This window comes from Vicugna pacos, chromosome 14 (genome assembly GCF_048564905.1).
Source record: "Vicugna pacos chromosome 14, VicPac4, whole genome shotgun sequence".
In the NCBI taxonomy this organism is placed as follows: domain Eukaryota; kingdom Metazoa; phylum Chordata; class Mammalia; order Artiodactyla; family Camelidae; genus Vicugna; species Vicugna pacos.
This window is the reverse complement of record NC_133000.1, coordinates 73,180,946-73,194,448: the sequence shown is the minus strand read 5'-3', so window position 1 is coordinate 73,194,448 and position 13,503 is coordinate 73,180,946. Positions and strand designations below refer to the sequence as shown.

The window sequence follows — 13,503 nt, the reverse complement described above, 5'->3', positions numbered from 1 at the left end:
GCAGTGTGGACTCAGGGAGAGGTCCCTACGGAGGGCCGGGCACTGTGGGCTCGGGGTCCCCACAGAGGGCCAGGCAGTGTGGGGTGCTCCGAGTACCCTGTGGCACAGGAGGGCACAGGGGATGCAGGCTGCCGTTGTGGCACAGCGCATGGTCCAGGTCAGCTGGAAGGGAGTGACCCGGGAGTGACCGCTGGTCCTGGGAAGGACGTGGGGAGCGCCTTCCTGTCAGGTCCTGAGTTTACACCTCGCAGTTCTTCTATGCGGGGACAGACGCTCTCCCGGCATTTGCAGGGGGTAGGGAGTGGGTGGGACGCCTGAGTAGGTGTGAGGCAGAGCCTCCGCGGGTGGGGCAGGGGAAGAGCCAAGGGGCCGGGATCAAGAGAGAGAAGTGACTTCTGGCAGGTGGAGCTGGGGGGGAGGCTCACGGGCAGAGGGAGGGGCCCGCACCGAGGAGACAGGCTGGAGGGGGCGTGTCTGTGGCCGGGCCTCTGCTGTGGCCTGGGGGTGGTGGCGGGGAGCTGTCACCCCAGTCTCCCCCCAGACTTGGGGAGAGACAACAATCCCCCAGCGCCACCTGAAAGCCAGGGGCGAACGCAGCCTTTCAGAGGAAAACCTCTCTCGGGGTCGCGGGTGTGGACACGGCATGCCACCGGCTTTGCTTCTGCTTCGCGGCCCTGGGGTGAGGCTGGCGGATTCCGCCTGCTTTGGCTCCCTGACTTTCAGACCCTTCCCAAAAGCTGAGATCTGGTTGGGCCACACTGGTGTCCTGACCAGGCTGCCCAGAGGGGACGCTGCCCACCCACCTCCGCAGGATGGCCAGGCTCTCCTCCTCGTCCCCGGTGGAGCTGCCCCGGCCCGGCCGGCCCTCGCTCATCTCGCTCTGGGGAGACAAGAGCACGCAGCTTTCAAACAGCAGAAGGAGCCGCCCAGCGCCCCCTCCCAAGGCCCCAAGCTCCTGTCCAGTCTGGGGCTGACCCGAGGCCCCGCAGGCAGGACGTGGAGGGAAGGCGCAGCTGGGGGGCGGTGGGCGACTGTGCGGTGGCGTCAGCGGCCCTCACCTTGGCCCTGCGGTAGGGCCCCCTCCGGGTTGCGCTGCCGTCGGAGCTGTGGTTCTCAGAGCCTCTCCGGATGCCTGGTTTGGAGACAAGTGGAGGAGGGGTGTGACTGCATCTTCCCGCCGGGAGGCGGGGTGCACCCTGGAGGATCAGCACATTTTTTAACTTTTGGGAGAAAAGCGGTGCGCAGCCAGCAGGATGACAAGGGAGGAAACTGGGGAGACGGGGCCAGGGCCTCAGGAGGCGCCTGGGCCGGCGGGAGTCTGCTTCCCAGCAGGGCTGCAGCTCCTGGCCTGTAGGGGAGGCTCAGTGCCCAGACACCCCAGATGGGCCTCAGAGTAATGTCCCCTTGGGCCCCGCACACTGGGCTCAGGGGCCCTCCCCAGCCCAGCCAACACTGGCCACAGCTGAAGAAAAGGGCAGGTGCTTCCTGGCCACTGGGCAGTGTGTCTGGGGACAGGAGGTGACAGGACGGGCCTCTGGGAAAGGCCGTGGGTTCAGCTCGGCCTTCGAGGAGGGCTGTGCCTGGGGACCGACCGTGGGCCTGGAGGGTGGGGACCAGCCTAGGAGAGGCCCTCAACAGTGGTGGTGGTCCTGGCCTAGCCACTCTGCGGCACCAGCGAGGAGCAGCTTGGACCCGGGGGAATGAACAGGCAGGCCGGTTGCCGATAAAACTTCATCTCCAAAGTGGTCTGGACATAGGATGGCGTTCCCTGGGGCTAAGGGGGCGACAGCAGGTACCTGGGGAGGGGCAGGGAGATTTCGTGAGCGCCTCGGGCCGCGGGGCCACCGGCTGCACGGGCCGCGTCTGCTTGGCCGCCAGCTTCTTCAGGCTCGCCTGTCTCCGGTGGAACATCTCCTCCATGCTCTCCTGCTTCTGGAAAACTTTCTGCACGTGCTCCTGGGGACAGTGTGACGGACTGGCTAGTGGGCGCGGCGTCCAAAAGAGGCTGTGCGCAGACTCGGCCGCAGCTGTGAATGCTGAGATGCGGGGCTGTGCCTCGCCCCTGCCCTGCCCTCTGTGGGTGGGCCCCCCCCAGGCATGAGGGTCCCTGGGCTGAGCAGAGTCCACTGAGGGGCCGCGGGAGGGGTAGTGCACTGGGGGGCGGCCAGTGTCACCAAGCACAGGCCCTCGAGGGGGTGAACACTCGGAGGCCGGAGGGAGGGTGGGAGAATGCTAGGCCAGACGCCCTCCAAGCCACACCCCTCTCAAATGCCAGTGTCCCCTTGGAATAATTAACCCCCACTCTGGGACACCATCGGAGAAACTTGTGGTCAGGCAGGTGAGCGCAGGCGACAGGTTGGGCTCCCCACCCTCAGGTGGGGGGTGAGGACGGGTTCCCTACCCTTAGCTCCGGGGTGAGGATGGGCTCATAGTCCTGGTAGAGTCTACTGAGTTCCCGGATCTTGTTTTCTGCTCCAGTCTCCAGAAACTTCTCGATCTCCTGGAGAGCCGCCTCGGCGCCGTCCTGGGACTGGCACTTGTCCACTGGCTGTGAGGCCAGCAGGTAGATGCCCTCATCACACCACCTCATGGACTGGAGGGAAAGAAGGGCGCATGAGGGCTGCCCTGGCGCCTCGGGCACGGCCCGCGGATGCTGCGTGCGACCCTCTGCGTGGCCGTGTGGCCTAAGTCCCGCCACTACGTCCTGAGGGCTCCCCTGGGGGACGCATGGCCCAAAACCAAGCAAACCGCCCAGGACTGGGCCCATCCACACTGCGGGCAAAGAGCAGTGAACTGGCTGGACGGTCAGTCTCCGGGCCTTTTATAGACGCAGTCAGCTGTGGCCAGTGAGTTTCAGAAATGGCCACTTATGTCACGACAGGACCGTCTGGGCCTCAAGAAAGGCACACAGGAGGCCGTGGGCCGTCTTCCAACCAGTGCCTGAGGTCCAGCCATGGTGGGAGGGGCCCAACGGGACCGGGGTGTGGGGCGGGGCTGGGGGGGGCCTACCGCCTCCAGGAGGCCGTGCAGCTCCAGCGACTGGCTCAGCAGCGCCCTCCTCCGCCCGACGTCTGCCGCAAACTGGTCGCACAGGTGCCCGAGCTCGTGGCACTTGGGGCGGATAGAGTCCACGGCATAATGCTTGTGGCTGATGAGCTGCTCGCCCTCCAGGGACAGGGCACGGGCTCGCCCCACGGCCACCTGCGGCAGTGTCAGACACGCAGCTCACCTGGCGCTCACTGCTGCCTGCTGGGGGTGGGCGTGGTGGGGAGTGGGGGGGCCAGGGGTCTGTGGGGGGGCCAGGTGGCCGTCCCTCCACCTGCCCACGTGGCTCAGGGCCCGGGGCTTCTGGAGACAGTGGGCGCAGTGCTGCCAGGCAGCCCGCCACGCCGGGCCCTTACGCTGGACTTCTCCTCGAAGCTGGCCAGGTCCTTCAGGAGGTGCTCCGCGTGTGCCAGGCTGTTGCCCACGTCAGTGAAGGTGGCTATCTTCTGGGCCAACGCGTCCAAGGCGGCCTTGACCTGAGACAGCAGGGGCGAGAGAGCAGAAGCTCAGAAGAGCCACAGCTGAAGGAGAGGAGGGAGACGCTGTGGACACGGGGTGCAGGGCGGAGGGGACCCGGACCTCCTCTCAGGAGGGCAACAAGAGGGAAATGTCCTCCTTTCAACAGAGCATCCAGGAGAGCCTGCTGCCGACCTCACAGGTGTGGTGCTGCTGAGGGACGCCTCCCCAGTCTCACCACCGCATTCAAGTGGTGGAGGCGCTGTCCGGTGCAATACGGCAGGAAGATTAAAAACATAAACAAAAAGAAACACAGATTGAAAAGGAAGGAATCACGCCGTTCCTGTCTGTACGTGGCCAGATCGTGTCCATGGAGAACCCCCAAAGCTTTACAAAATGACTCCAAGACTGAGTGAGTTCAGCAAAGTTTCAGGAGACAAGGCGAGTGCGCGAGCCTCGGTTGTATGGCAACAGACACGCGGACGCCGAAACTAAGGCTTCAACACCACCCACAATTCTTTAAAAAAGGAAACACACGTGTAGAAGTCAAACAAAATGTACTGAACTGGTGAGAACCACACACGCTGGAGAAAGGAACCCTGACACGTGGGGAGCCGCGTGCGCTCGAGGCGCGGAGACCAGCACAGTCACGGCGCCGACTCTCCCCCGAGGGCGCACCGGCTCCCCACGATCCCTGACAACGCCCCGCAGGGTCTCCCGAAGGCGCAGACAAGATTATTTTAAATTTATATGGACAGACAAAGGAACCAGAATGGCTAAAACCACCGTGAAGAATGAGTGGGAGGGAAGGGGAGGCCACACCTGCAGGAATGGAGACTGTGGGGTATAGATGGACAGGATTCCGACCCGGACCCTGACCCGGACCCGGACAGGGCGTCCAACTGATTTTCGACCAAAGGGGGAAGGAGCCCTGATGGAGGAAAGGCTGTCTTTCAACAAGTGATGCTGGAGGAACTCAACACCTAGAAATTAAAACAAAATGGACCAAATTCTCATACTTCATACAAAAATTAACTTGAAATGGATCATGAGCACGAGTATAAGATTATACACGTCTAAGAAAAAAAACCTTAGGGGAATATATCTGGGATCTGGAATTTAGGATTGACACCACGAGTATGATCCGAAAAGGAAAAACTGATCACTTGGACTTTATCAAGATTAAAAACCCTGCTTTGTGAAAAACCCCGTGAGGAGGGTAAAGAAGGTGACAGCCCAGAAGGAAACGTTCTCAAACCACAAATCTGACAAAGGACAGTATGTACAGCACAGGAAGAACTCTCAAAATGCCAAAACGAAACCAAAGCCACCGGGTCAGAACCGGGGCAGGAACAGAGATGTTCTGGGAAAGGATGTGTGATGAGGACTAAGCCGCGGGGGCATCAACGCCGACACCGTCAGGAAGACGCAGGCTCGAACCACGGGGAGGCGGCAACACGCAGCCCTCGGAAATGTGCGCACAGTGAGGGGTGAACCACACCAAGCGCCGTGAGGCCGCGGGGCAGCTGCATCACTGCGCTGGCAGGGACGTGGAGCGGTACAGCCACCTGGAAACAGCCTGCCGTTTCTTAAAGAGCTAAGCCCAGGAGTGGGGCTCCTGCCTGGGCACTTAGCTCAGAGAAAGGAGAATACGTTCACACAAAACCCAGAGACGCAGGTTTACGACAGCTTCATCTGTAACAGCAAAAACGCGGAAACAGCCCAGACGACCTTCAGCAGGTGAGCGGGCAACCACAAGGTTGTCTACGCCGTGGACCAGTAACTACCCAGCAATAACCAGGACGAACTACGGTCCACGTAACTACCTGGCTGCATCTCCCGGCAGGCCTGCCGAGTGACGAGCTAACCCACCAGGTTACGTGCTGTGTGATTCCATTGAGAGAACATTCTCGAAGCAACGCTGTGGGAATGGAGAGCGGACTAGTGGTCGGCAGGGCTCAGGACGCGGACGGGGTCGGGTGGGGGGAGGCAGGTGTCTATAAAGGGTGGGGACGGGGGTCCTGCGCTGGCTGTGTTGGTGTCGGTCCCGCACAGTGACACTGAGCTAGTTTGGGAAGATGCTGCCATTGGGGGAACTGGGTGAAGGGACAGTGGTCTCTGGATCACTCCTCGTAACTGCACGTGAGCCCACGATTGTCTCTAAGTGAAGAGCCTGGCTGTCTGGAGCGCCTTCCTCGGTCCCACAGAAACGGAGACCAACGACCCTCCACGGGTCCGCGGCGAGCTGCTCACACCGGCCAGGTTCCCGCTCTGCTCGGGGCCCATGGGACCGGTCACCTTGCTGTCCCAGCTGGAGCACGTGCCCCGGCCTTTCAATCCTCAGGGAACGTTTTCCCAAAGAAGTCAGGCCTCTCCGCTGAGGACAGGCTGGAGGGTGGTCCCCCAGGGCTGCTCGCTGCCCCACCCACCGGGTGGCTCCGCGGCCTAGAGTCTGTCACCACCGGTGGGGGGGGCCGGCGGGTGGAGGGGTGGGGGGTTCTCTGCTCCTGGGTGTTCCTGGCTCCCCCGTCTTGACCAGACGTTTCAGGAGGGGAAAGGTGCTGCGGTCCCTTGCACCAGGGCGCGACCACGGGGAGGTCTCAGTGCACGTCTTCGTGTGAACAAATGAGTGACCGGCCGCAAACTGGCTGTTTAACGAGGTGTTTGCTCTGTCCTGTCGCGCTGCCCGCGAGGTGGGCGTACCTCTCACTGTCTATGCCCAGGCCCCGCGCCAGGCCCCCTTGTGGGAGAAGAGAACGCGCAAACGACCACAGGAGCAGCACGGCGCCTCCTGACCAGTTCACAGACCAGGCCAGGGGCGCGCCTGACAACGTGGGAACGCAGCCTTCGTCTGTAGCGGGGCGCTCGCCAGTCACACATTTCCACCCGCCCTGCAGCTCCGCGGGGCTCACTGAGCGCAGCCACCTGGGTACCCAGCCCCGAGGTCTTCCCGGGACCCCTCAGGGGCCCACCTGCAGGCTCCCCCAGCTCTGGGCCACTCACCTCCCGGAAATCCTGCTCAAAATGCCGGAGCTGCAGACACTGCTCGAGTTTCTGCTGATGTTTTGCCCAAAACTCATCAAAGGCGGCCTCGGTTTCATTCAGCTGGGCCAGGAGCCTGGGAGAGAGGACAGGTGGCTGGGCCACGGGAGGGAGCGGCCGCAGGGGCCGTGGAGAACCACCCCTGCCCGCACCCACCGTGCACTCTGCACCGAGCCTTCCCTCCAGGTGGGAGGGGGTGTGTCCGAGGGCTGGAGTGATGGTGGTCTGTCCCCCCCGGGGCCCCTGCCCTCGCCACACGGGGGCACACTCAGTCTCTCAGAGCCGCCTGCTCAGCGAGTTTGTCAATACGTTAAAAGGCTGAGGTGGTAAGGATTTGGGCTCATTATCGACAACTTCAGTTCACGGGGGGACGGAAGCAGAGTGGCCCCACTCGTGCCGCGGACACGGCCCACGGTCACTCCGGCCACAGCGCCACATGCTCCCAGGCCCCAGGCACCCACCTCTGCACGGTGGTCTGACTGTCCAGCTGGTCCTGGTTCAGGCTCTGCTCTGGGCTCTTGGCCAGAGGCTCCCTGAGGCTCTCCAGGACGCTCTGCCCCTCGTCCAGTGCCAGCCTCATGTCCTCCTGCAGGAAGAGCACGGCACCTGGGACCCAGGCCCCGGGGCCCCAGGACTCTGTCCAGGTCAGAGACAGCGCGGGCTCTGTGGGGCACACCCCTCGAGGGCTGCGGTAAGTGGGCACACGGCCGGCCTCAGCACATCTTCCCAGACGCTCTGCTGATGCTGCCTGAGCGCTGGGGAGGAGGCTGGCGCAGGAAGGCGCTCCTCCCACTGCAGTGGGGCAGAGCTAGGGTTACTGGTCTCCCGGGCAGTGGGACAGGAGACAGTGACTGGAAACCAGACCTCCACGTGCCTGCTCTGGTGGCCCATCCCGCTGCCAGGGTCAAAAGGGAGCTTGAAGCTCTCCTGGTGGGGCGGGGGCAGCCCCCAGGGTTGTGGCCTCCATTGACTCAGAGCCCAAAGCACGCAGGCCGGGCCAGACTCGGGAGCACACCCCAGGGACACGTTCATCGGAAGGGGAGATGTGGGCAGTGACGCTCAGCCGTCCCCGCCTACTGGTCCCTGGGGACACAGGGTGGGGGAGGGCAGGGAGGGACATCCTGTCTCCTCTGCCCAGATCCGCAGTAGAAACACCGAGAGGAGAGACCTGCAGCAGGAGAGCGGGGAGCGGGCTCATCCAGACGCACAGGACCCATGTGGGGAGGGCTGAGCTCGCAGCGCCCGCTGCGCTGCTTTGAAGGCGGGTCAGCTCTCACTGCAGACGGCACCCAACTCAGGAGACCCAGAACTCATGCTGGGAGCCCCTCGGCTCTGTGCCCCCACCATCCCGCGCACGGGCGAGGACCTGGGGGCCATGCGCACCTTCGCTCGGTCCCTCTTTTCTGTGTGAGCGAAGAGCACGGAGCTCGTGGACTGGACGTCGTTGGGCAGCTCCGTCTCAGCCAGCTCAGTCCCAAACACCTGCAGCGTCTGTGCCGTCTGCTTAACTGTGAGGGCGAAGCTCTCAATGGCCTCGGGGGGAGGAGGGCACCGTCACAAAGCCGCGTGAGCACCGCGCCCTCTGCAGCCCCACCGCCCTCAGGAGCATGGGCCCAAGCGGCCGGTCCACAGCAGCGGGCCCGGCCCCCGCGTCGCAGCCTCACGGCTCCTTCACAGACAGAGGTTCCCACCGCCAGGGCTCTCTGGCCTCCTGAGAGGCGTGAGTGCCGTGAACCCCGCTGGGCTTCGCTTTCATCTGTCTCTGAGCCCAGAGAAAGCGACTCCCGACTCATGACTCATGTGATTCCTTCAGATGACTTAGGTCCACTGAGACCATCTGCTCGTTCTTGGGGAGAAAACACGGGTTCGTGGGAACAGGCAGCGTCCTAAGGCAAAAGCAACTCTGTCGGGTTGATCAGGGTTACTGAGAACCGGGGGACTCACTGTGCGGTGACACAGCCATCTGGAGTGGCAGTAATCCAGCGTCCCGCCCAAGTCCTCCGTCAGCTGGGACTTGTCGATGTAACCGTGTAATTCAGGTACTGAGCTCAGCATTATGACCTGAGGGAGAGCAAAGCCGCCCATAAGCAGACTGCCGCACAGACGCGGATGAGGGGCAGACGGCGCTGCCCAGCTCCACAGTGTCAGACGGGCCAAGAGCCCCCGTGCCTTCCTGTCCGTGGACGGGCGTGTGAGGACTGGTCTCACCAGACGACAGCATCTGGGGCAAGCAAACCCTGGGCCGCCGACACCAAGCATCTGATGGGCCAGGGGCCCGCGGGCAGTGGACCGTGCAGACACCAAAGCCACCGGGCTGTCCGTGTTCCCGCTGACACCTGGGAGGCTGCTTGGAGGCGGAGGCAGTGGAGGACCCACCGTGGCACAGCAGGCCTTGTGGAGAACAGGTGCCCAGGAACAAGGGTTGTTTCCTATCTTGCTTTTGCCCTGGTGAGGTCATTCTATCCACAAGCCTCGGATAAAGCACAGCCTTTGCTTTGCAAGCTGTCAGGCGCCGCCACGGAGGTCCTGGAGGCACAGCCCTGGGCTACTCGACACCACCTTGTGTTTTATTAAACACTGTGCTGGCTGGGGGCCCAGGGGACATCGGAGGGGAGTCAACCCTGACTGTCACCGCGTGGGGGCGGCTGGAGGAGAGGCGGTGCTGCAAGGTCCCCCCAGCACAGGCCAGCCCCCCGCGGAGGGCACCAGCCCAAGCCGTGCAGGGGCCCCTGCTGTGCGGCCGGCGCCGAGGCTGGATGCCAGTTCTCGGCAGAGACGGCTGTTCTCTCCATGCCGTCCAGGGAGGTTGTTCACCCGGCTCGCCCTGCCCCACGGCCGGCAGGACCAGAGGTGGGCTGGTCCCCAACCCGGGGCTCTGGGGTACTTCCTGCATGGGTCCCGCTGCTCCGTGTCTCCTGAACCATGACAGAAAAGGCCCAGACCCGCCGTTTCTCCTGACATCTTCCGCTCAGCACCGAGGTCGGCACACGGCGCCAGCCTCTCTGAGACGATGCCCTCTGTGACTATGAGGGGTTATCTAGAACCGGCCAGTGCACCAAGGGGCCAGCGCTGAATTCTGTGCTGCTATGTTTGAGGACTCGCGGCTTCGGCCCTGGTGCCGAGTACAGGCTGACCGCACACTGAGGACAGAGACCCCAGCCCAGTTTTCTTGTTTCTTCTGACGAAGGTCCATTGGTTAGCCAGGGTCTCTTGCCAAATGTGGACCAATGTCCCTATCTGACAGGGGCCCGGAAACAGTGCTGCCAGGAGGTGGCTCCACGCAGGGAGGGCGGGGGGATGTCCCACCAGGGAGCACAGACCCCCCACAGCGTCCGCGGTCTCAGGGTCGGACCACCAGCCTCCAGCCGGCATCCTCCACCCCTAGGACATCACCCAGGAGAGGGACTGTCAGAAACCAAGGCTGTTTGATGCTACACAAATGGTAGGGGCACCCATCCCCTGCCAAACCTGGAGCCCAAGGGTTAGGGCTGCTGAGCAGGGCCTGCACACCTGGCCCCCAGCCGGGCAGAGCGCCTCCATCTGTGCCCCGAGAACAAGGGACAACCTCGCGGATGGCGACCCACCCCCGGGATGCTCATACTCCCAGGAGGAGTCCGGTGGTCTTGCTGGAGAGGTTTCAAGGCGCTGGGTGTGGGCCCCTGTGTCCCTGTCCTCTGTTCAATGACCGCATTGCCGGGGAGCCCCCTCCTCACTGCTGAGACCTGGCGTGATGCAGGTTGCCCTCCCCGGGACACAGGCTTCGTGGGGACACAGTTCTTAAGGGACTCTATGCAGGCTCTGCCTTTTACAGGAAGATTGGCAGATGCCGGGGTGCCCCGTGCTGGCCGGAGTAGGGAGGTGAGGCAGGGGCCCCTCTGCGGTCTGGGGGTCACTCACACCCATGAGCCTGGCGCCCCCATCCCCGGGGAAAGCCAGGCCACTCCTCACAGGAGGTGGGCAGAGGGCACTTACCGGTACCTTCATCTTAAAGTCATCTCTGTTGAACCTGAAGGCGAGGTCAGAGAGTGTCCTCTGGAAAAATCCCGTTGGGCGCAGGACAAGGACGAGCTGCAGGTTAGCCGGGAAGGACGCCTGCGGGAAAGCAGGGGCTGCGGCTCCGTCCATGGGCAGCGTGGCCGCGGGCCCGGGTCCCCACCCCCACAGCCGACCACGCGCCCCACGGGGAGCACTCAGCCCCCTGGTCTGACGTTCCTACATGCCAACGTCACACTAAGGTCAAAGCGGAGAGAGACCGTGGACTCTGTCAGAGCATCGCCACGCCCTGAGGAAAAGGGGAAAAGTCACACTCTGGTACAACTGTGTTACGCTGCTTTTCAACTTAAAAGTCAAAAGCTGTTACGGTGGAACGGCGTCTCCCCAAATTCTTACGCTGAAGCAAACCCCAGGGCCTTGGAATGTCTTCAGGGTCTTCACAGGGGTGACCGAGCTAAGACGAGGTGACTGCATCCTTATGGATACAAGGGGACGTGTGGACACAGAAGCACACGGGGTGCCGTGTGAGGACGGAGGCCGACCCAGGTAACACCGCAGCACGCCAGGGGTCTCCAGGAGCCGCTGACACTGGGACAGCACGAGACAGACCCTCCCGCAGGACCTCGGAGCGCCCGCCTGCCACACCTGGATCTCGGACCCTGACCCTGGCTGTGAGAGAGCAGCCTACCGGCCTTCGGTGTTTGCTTGGGCAGCCCAGGAAGCTAAGACACTTGTCAGATGGAAACACGGCCACGTGTGCACACACGTGCTGCCCAGAACACAGGGAACACAGCTCGCCCGCCCCACAGCCCCCGAGACGCGGTTATGTGGGCAGATCCGCGTGCTCACAGAGCTCTGCTTCTGCAGCCTGTGCCCGCCGCCCCCCCGCGGCGTCTCCCGCAGCCAGGACCAGGGAAGCTCTGTGCCGCGGCCTCCCCGTCTGTCAGTGGGAACAGGGTGCCTTCCTCACCGCACGTGCCTGAGGGCTCAGGAGCCAGCCAGGGAGAGGCTGGGCCAGGTGCATGGCGACCCCGGGTCTGGGGCTGGATGCGGCCTCAGCTGAGAGCCAGTCCGTCGCGCGGGCAGAAACACAGAGACAGAGGCCGCAGGAGCTGGGCCGGGTCTGGACGCGGCCCGTCGGCCAGCACTGGCCGGCCCCCCGCGGGGCAGGCGGCACACACAGGAGCCCGCATCCAGGGCCTGGGCTCTCCCCTCCTACCCGGCCGGCCCCAGGCCGGGTCTGCCCTCCCTCTGGAGTCCATCCAGAACCCCCTCCTCTCCTGCCGAGTCCGTTCTCCACGGAAGTGCCGTAACCCCCTGGGGACGTCAGCCAGGTTGCGGCAGCCTCTTGCTCGGAACTCCCAGAGACGCCCCCCACCAACGCTGCAAGCACACCCGGAGCCCAGACCCAGCCGGTGGAGGCCCTTGATCCCAGCGCCACCCTGACGCGGCTCCCACACCCAGCCACCGGCCTGGCACGTCCATGGGTCAGGGAGGCCTTCCAAGTCTGGTCACGGCAGGTCCTCCTTCTGAGGACTCTCGCCTTCCACCCTGGAGCCAGGCATGGTGTGGCCACGGCCGCACAGCCCCGGGCCTCGCCCTCCCACTGTCTCGGGGCGGTTGCTGTCTCCAAATGGGATGTGCGTCTTCAGGCTGGGCCTCGTGGCCTGTTCCCACCACTCCCCCTGCGGCGTCTCCCTCCTGCCCTCATGCTGGGGCCGCCCGTTCTGAGCTCGAGCCACTCTCACCAGGGCCTGTGCGGGTCCTTGCCCCTATCCCGACCTCAGTCCCCTCTGTGGGGTCTTCATCCCACGAGTGAACCACGAGTGAACCACGAGTGCTGTGGACAGAGAAGAGGAGGGGGAAGGCAGGTGCCCGAGAGGGTGGGCTCCAGGTTCCTGTGAGCAAGAAGGCCGTGCAGTCCACCACCACCAGGCCTGAGACTGGCCGCCGCTATTTCAGGAAAACCTCCTTCAGGGTCTCCTGCAGGCGACACCGAGCCACACTTGCCTAACTCTCAGTGCAGTGTTGTCGCCCTGATTCACACCTCACGGCAGTAAGGACTGGTCTGAACTGAGAAGGTGACACTTGTCCTCTCCTGCGACTTCACTGAGATCGACTCAAAGCAGGCGGCAGGAAAACACGTGGTGGGGGGCTCGCCCACCCGTCCCTGGGGGACCTCGCCCTGGAGAAGATGCTCTCTCCCGCCCCCTCTGTTTGGGTCTTTACGTTACAGAGTAACTGTAAGATCCCAGCTGAGAGATGGCTTCCGTGACCCACGTGACGCCGCAGGTCAAATTCGCTCCTGGCTGGAGTCAGCCATCAACACTAAAACCTGGAAGAAGCTCCAAAATAAAACTTAATTTTACAAACAGAGGTAGCTGGATGGAAGATGTGGGATGAAGGCTATACAATGGCGTTGCTTTGCAACTTAATGATCAAGCAATCAGACGATGATTGTAACTGTTTTCTACGCAATTTCAAAGCAACACTGCTTATTTTCTGGGCTGACCTTGGCTGGCTGAGGAACTGACCGTGATGACCACTGAAACGTCATCTGGAGACAGAAAAAGAGGCACAAGCTGGTTTCTGAATGAATATTTGAGACTTACAAAATGGAAAGTCACCACACGCTTCTACAAAACAGCCAAGGGAGCGAGTGCTCTGGGGAACCCTGGTGATCTGGGGAACACAGTTTGAAAACCATCCCCAAGGGCACTAACTTCCTTAAGTTCTGCTCAAAGCCACCTTTAACCAGCCTGGCTGTATGTTTTACTTCAAACGGAGCAGCCAAAGCCTGACCCACAGTGTTTGATAGTAACCAGAGAACAAACACAGGTTTGTGTAATGAATATGAAGTTGAAACCCCGTGTCTCAGTGCCGACAGATGACAACCCTGGAGTCTGAACCAGAGAGGTCTCCCACCCGGGGCCCCCGCGCAGGTGTGGGTGGGCGCGCAGAGCAGGG

At 62.8% G+C, this 13,503-nt stretch overlaps 1 protein-coding gene across 16 annotated transcripts in view; it reads right to left on the bottom strand.

The window, feature by feature from the left end:
• The window catches only part of MCF2L (MCF.2 cell line derived transforming sequence like), a 103,187-nt gene that overhangs the window by 14,792 nt on the left and 74,892 nt on the right, over positions 1-13,503 (bottom strand). For all 16 annotated transcript variants that reach the window (XM_072976568.1, XM_072976572.1, XM_072976575.1 and 13 more), the window contains 11 exons: positions 10,516-10,635; positions 8,488-8,604; positions 7,927-8,076; positions 7,005-7,129; positions 6,505-6,619; positions 3,402-3,521; positions 3,010-3,201; positions 2,402-2,593; positions 1,797-1,956; positions 1,059-1,132; positions 804-880 (listed from right to left, as the gene is read on the bottom strand). In XM_072976568.1, the coding sequence (XP_072832669.1) occupies positions 804-880; positions 1,059-1,132; positions 1,797-1,956; positions 2,402-2,593; positions 3,010-3,201; positions 3,402-3,521; positions 6,505-6,619; positions 7,005-7,129; positions 7,927-8,076; positions 8,488-8,604; positions 10,516-10,635 (1,442 nt within the window). The remainder of the gene's footprint in view (positions 1-803; positions 881-1,058; positions 1,133-1,796; positions 1,957-2,401; positions 2,594-3,009; positions 3,202-3,401; positions 3,522-6,504; positions 6,620-7,004; positions 7,130-7,926; positions 8,077-8,487; positions 8,605-10,515; positions 10,636-13,503) is intronic.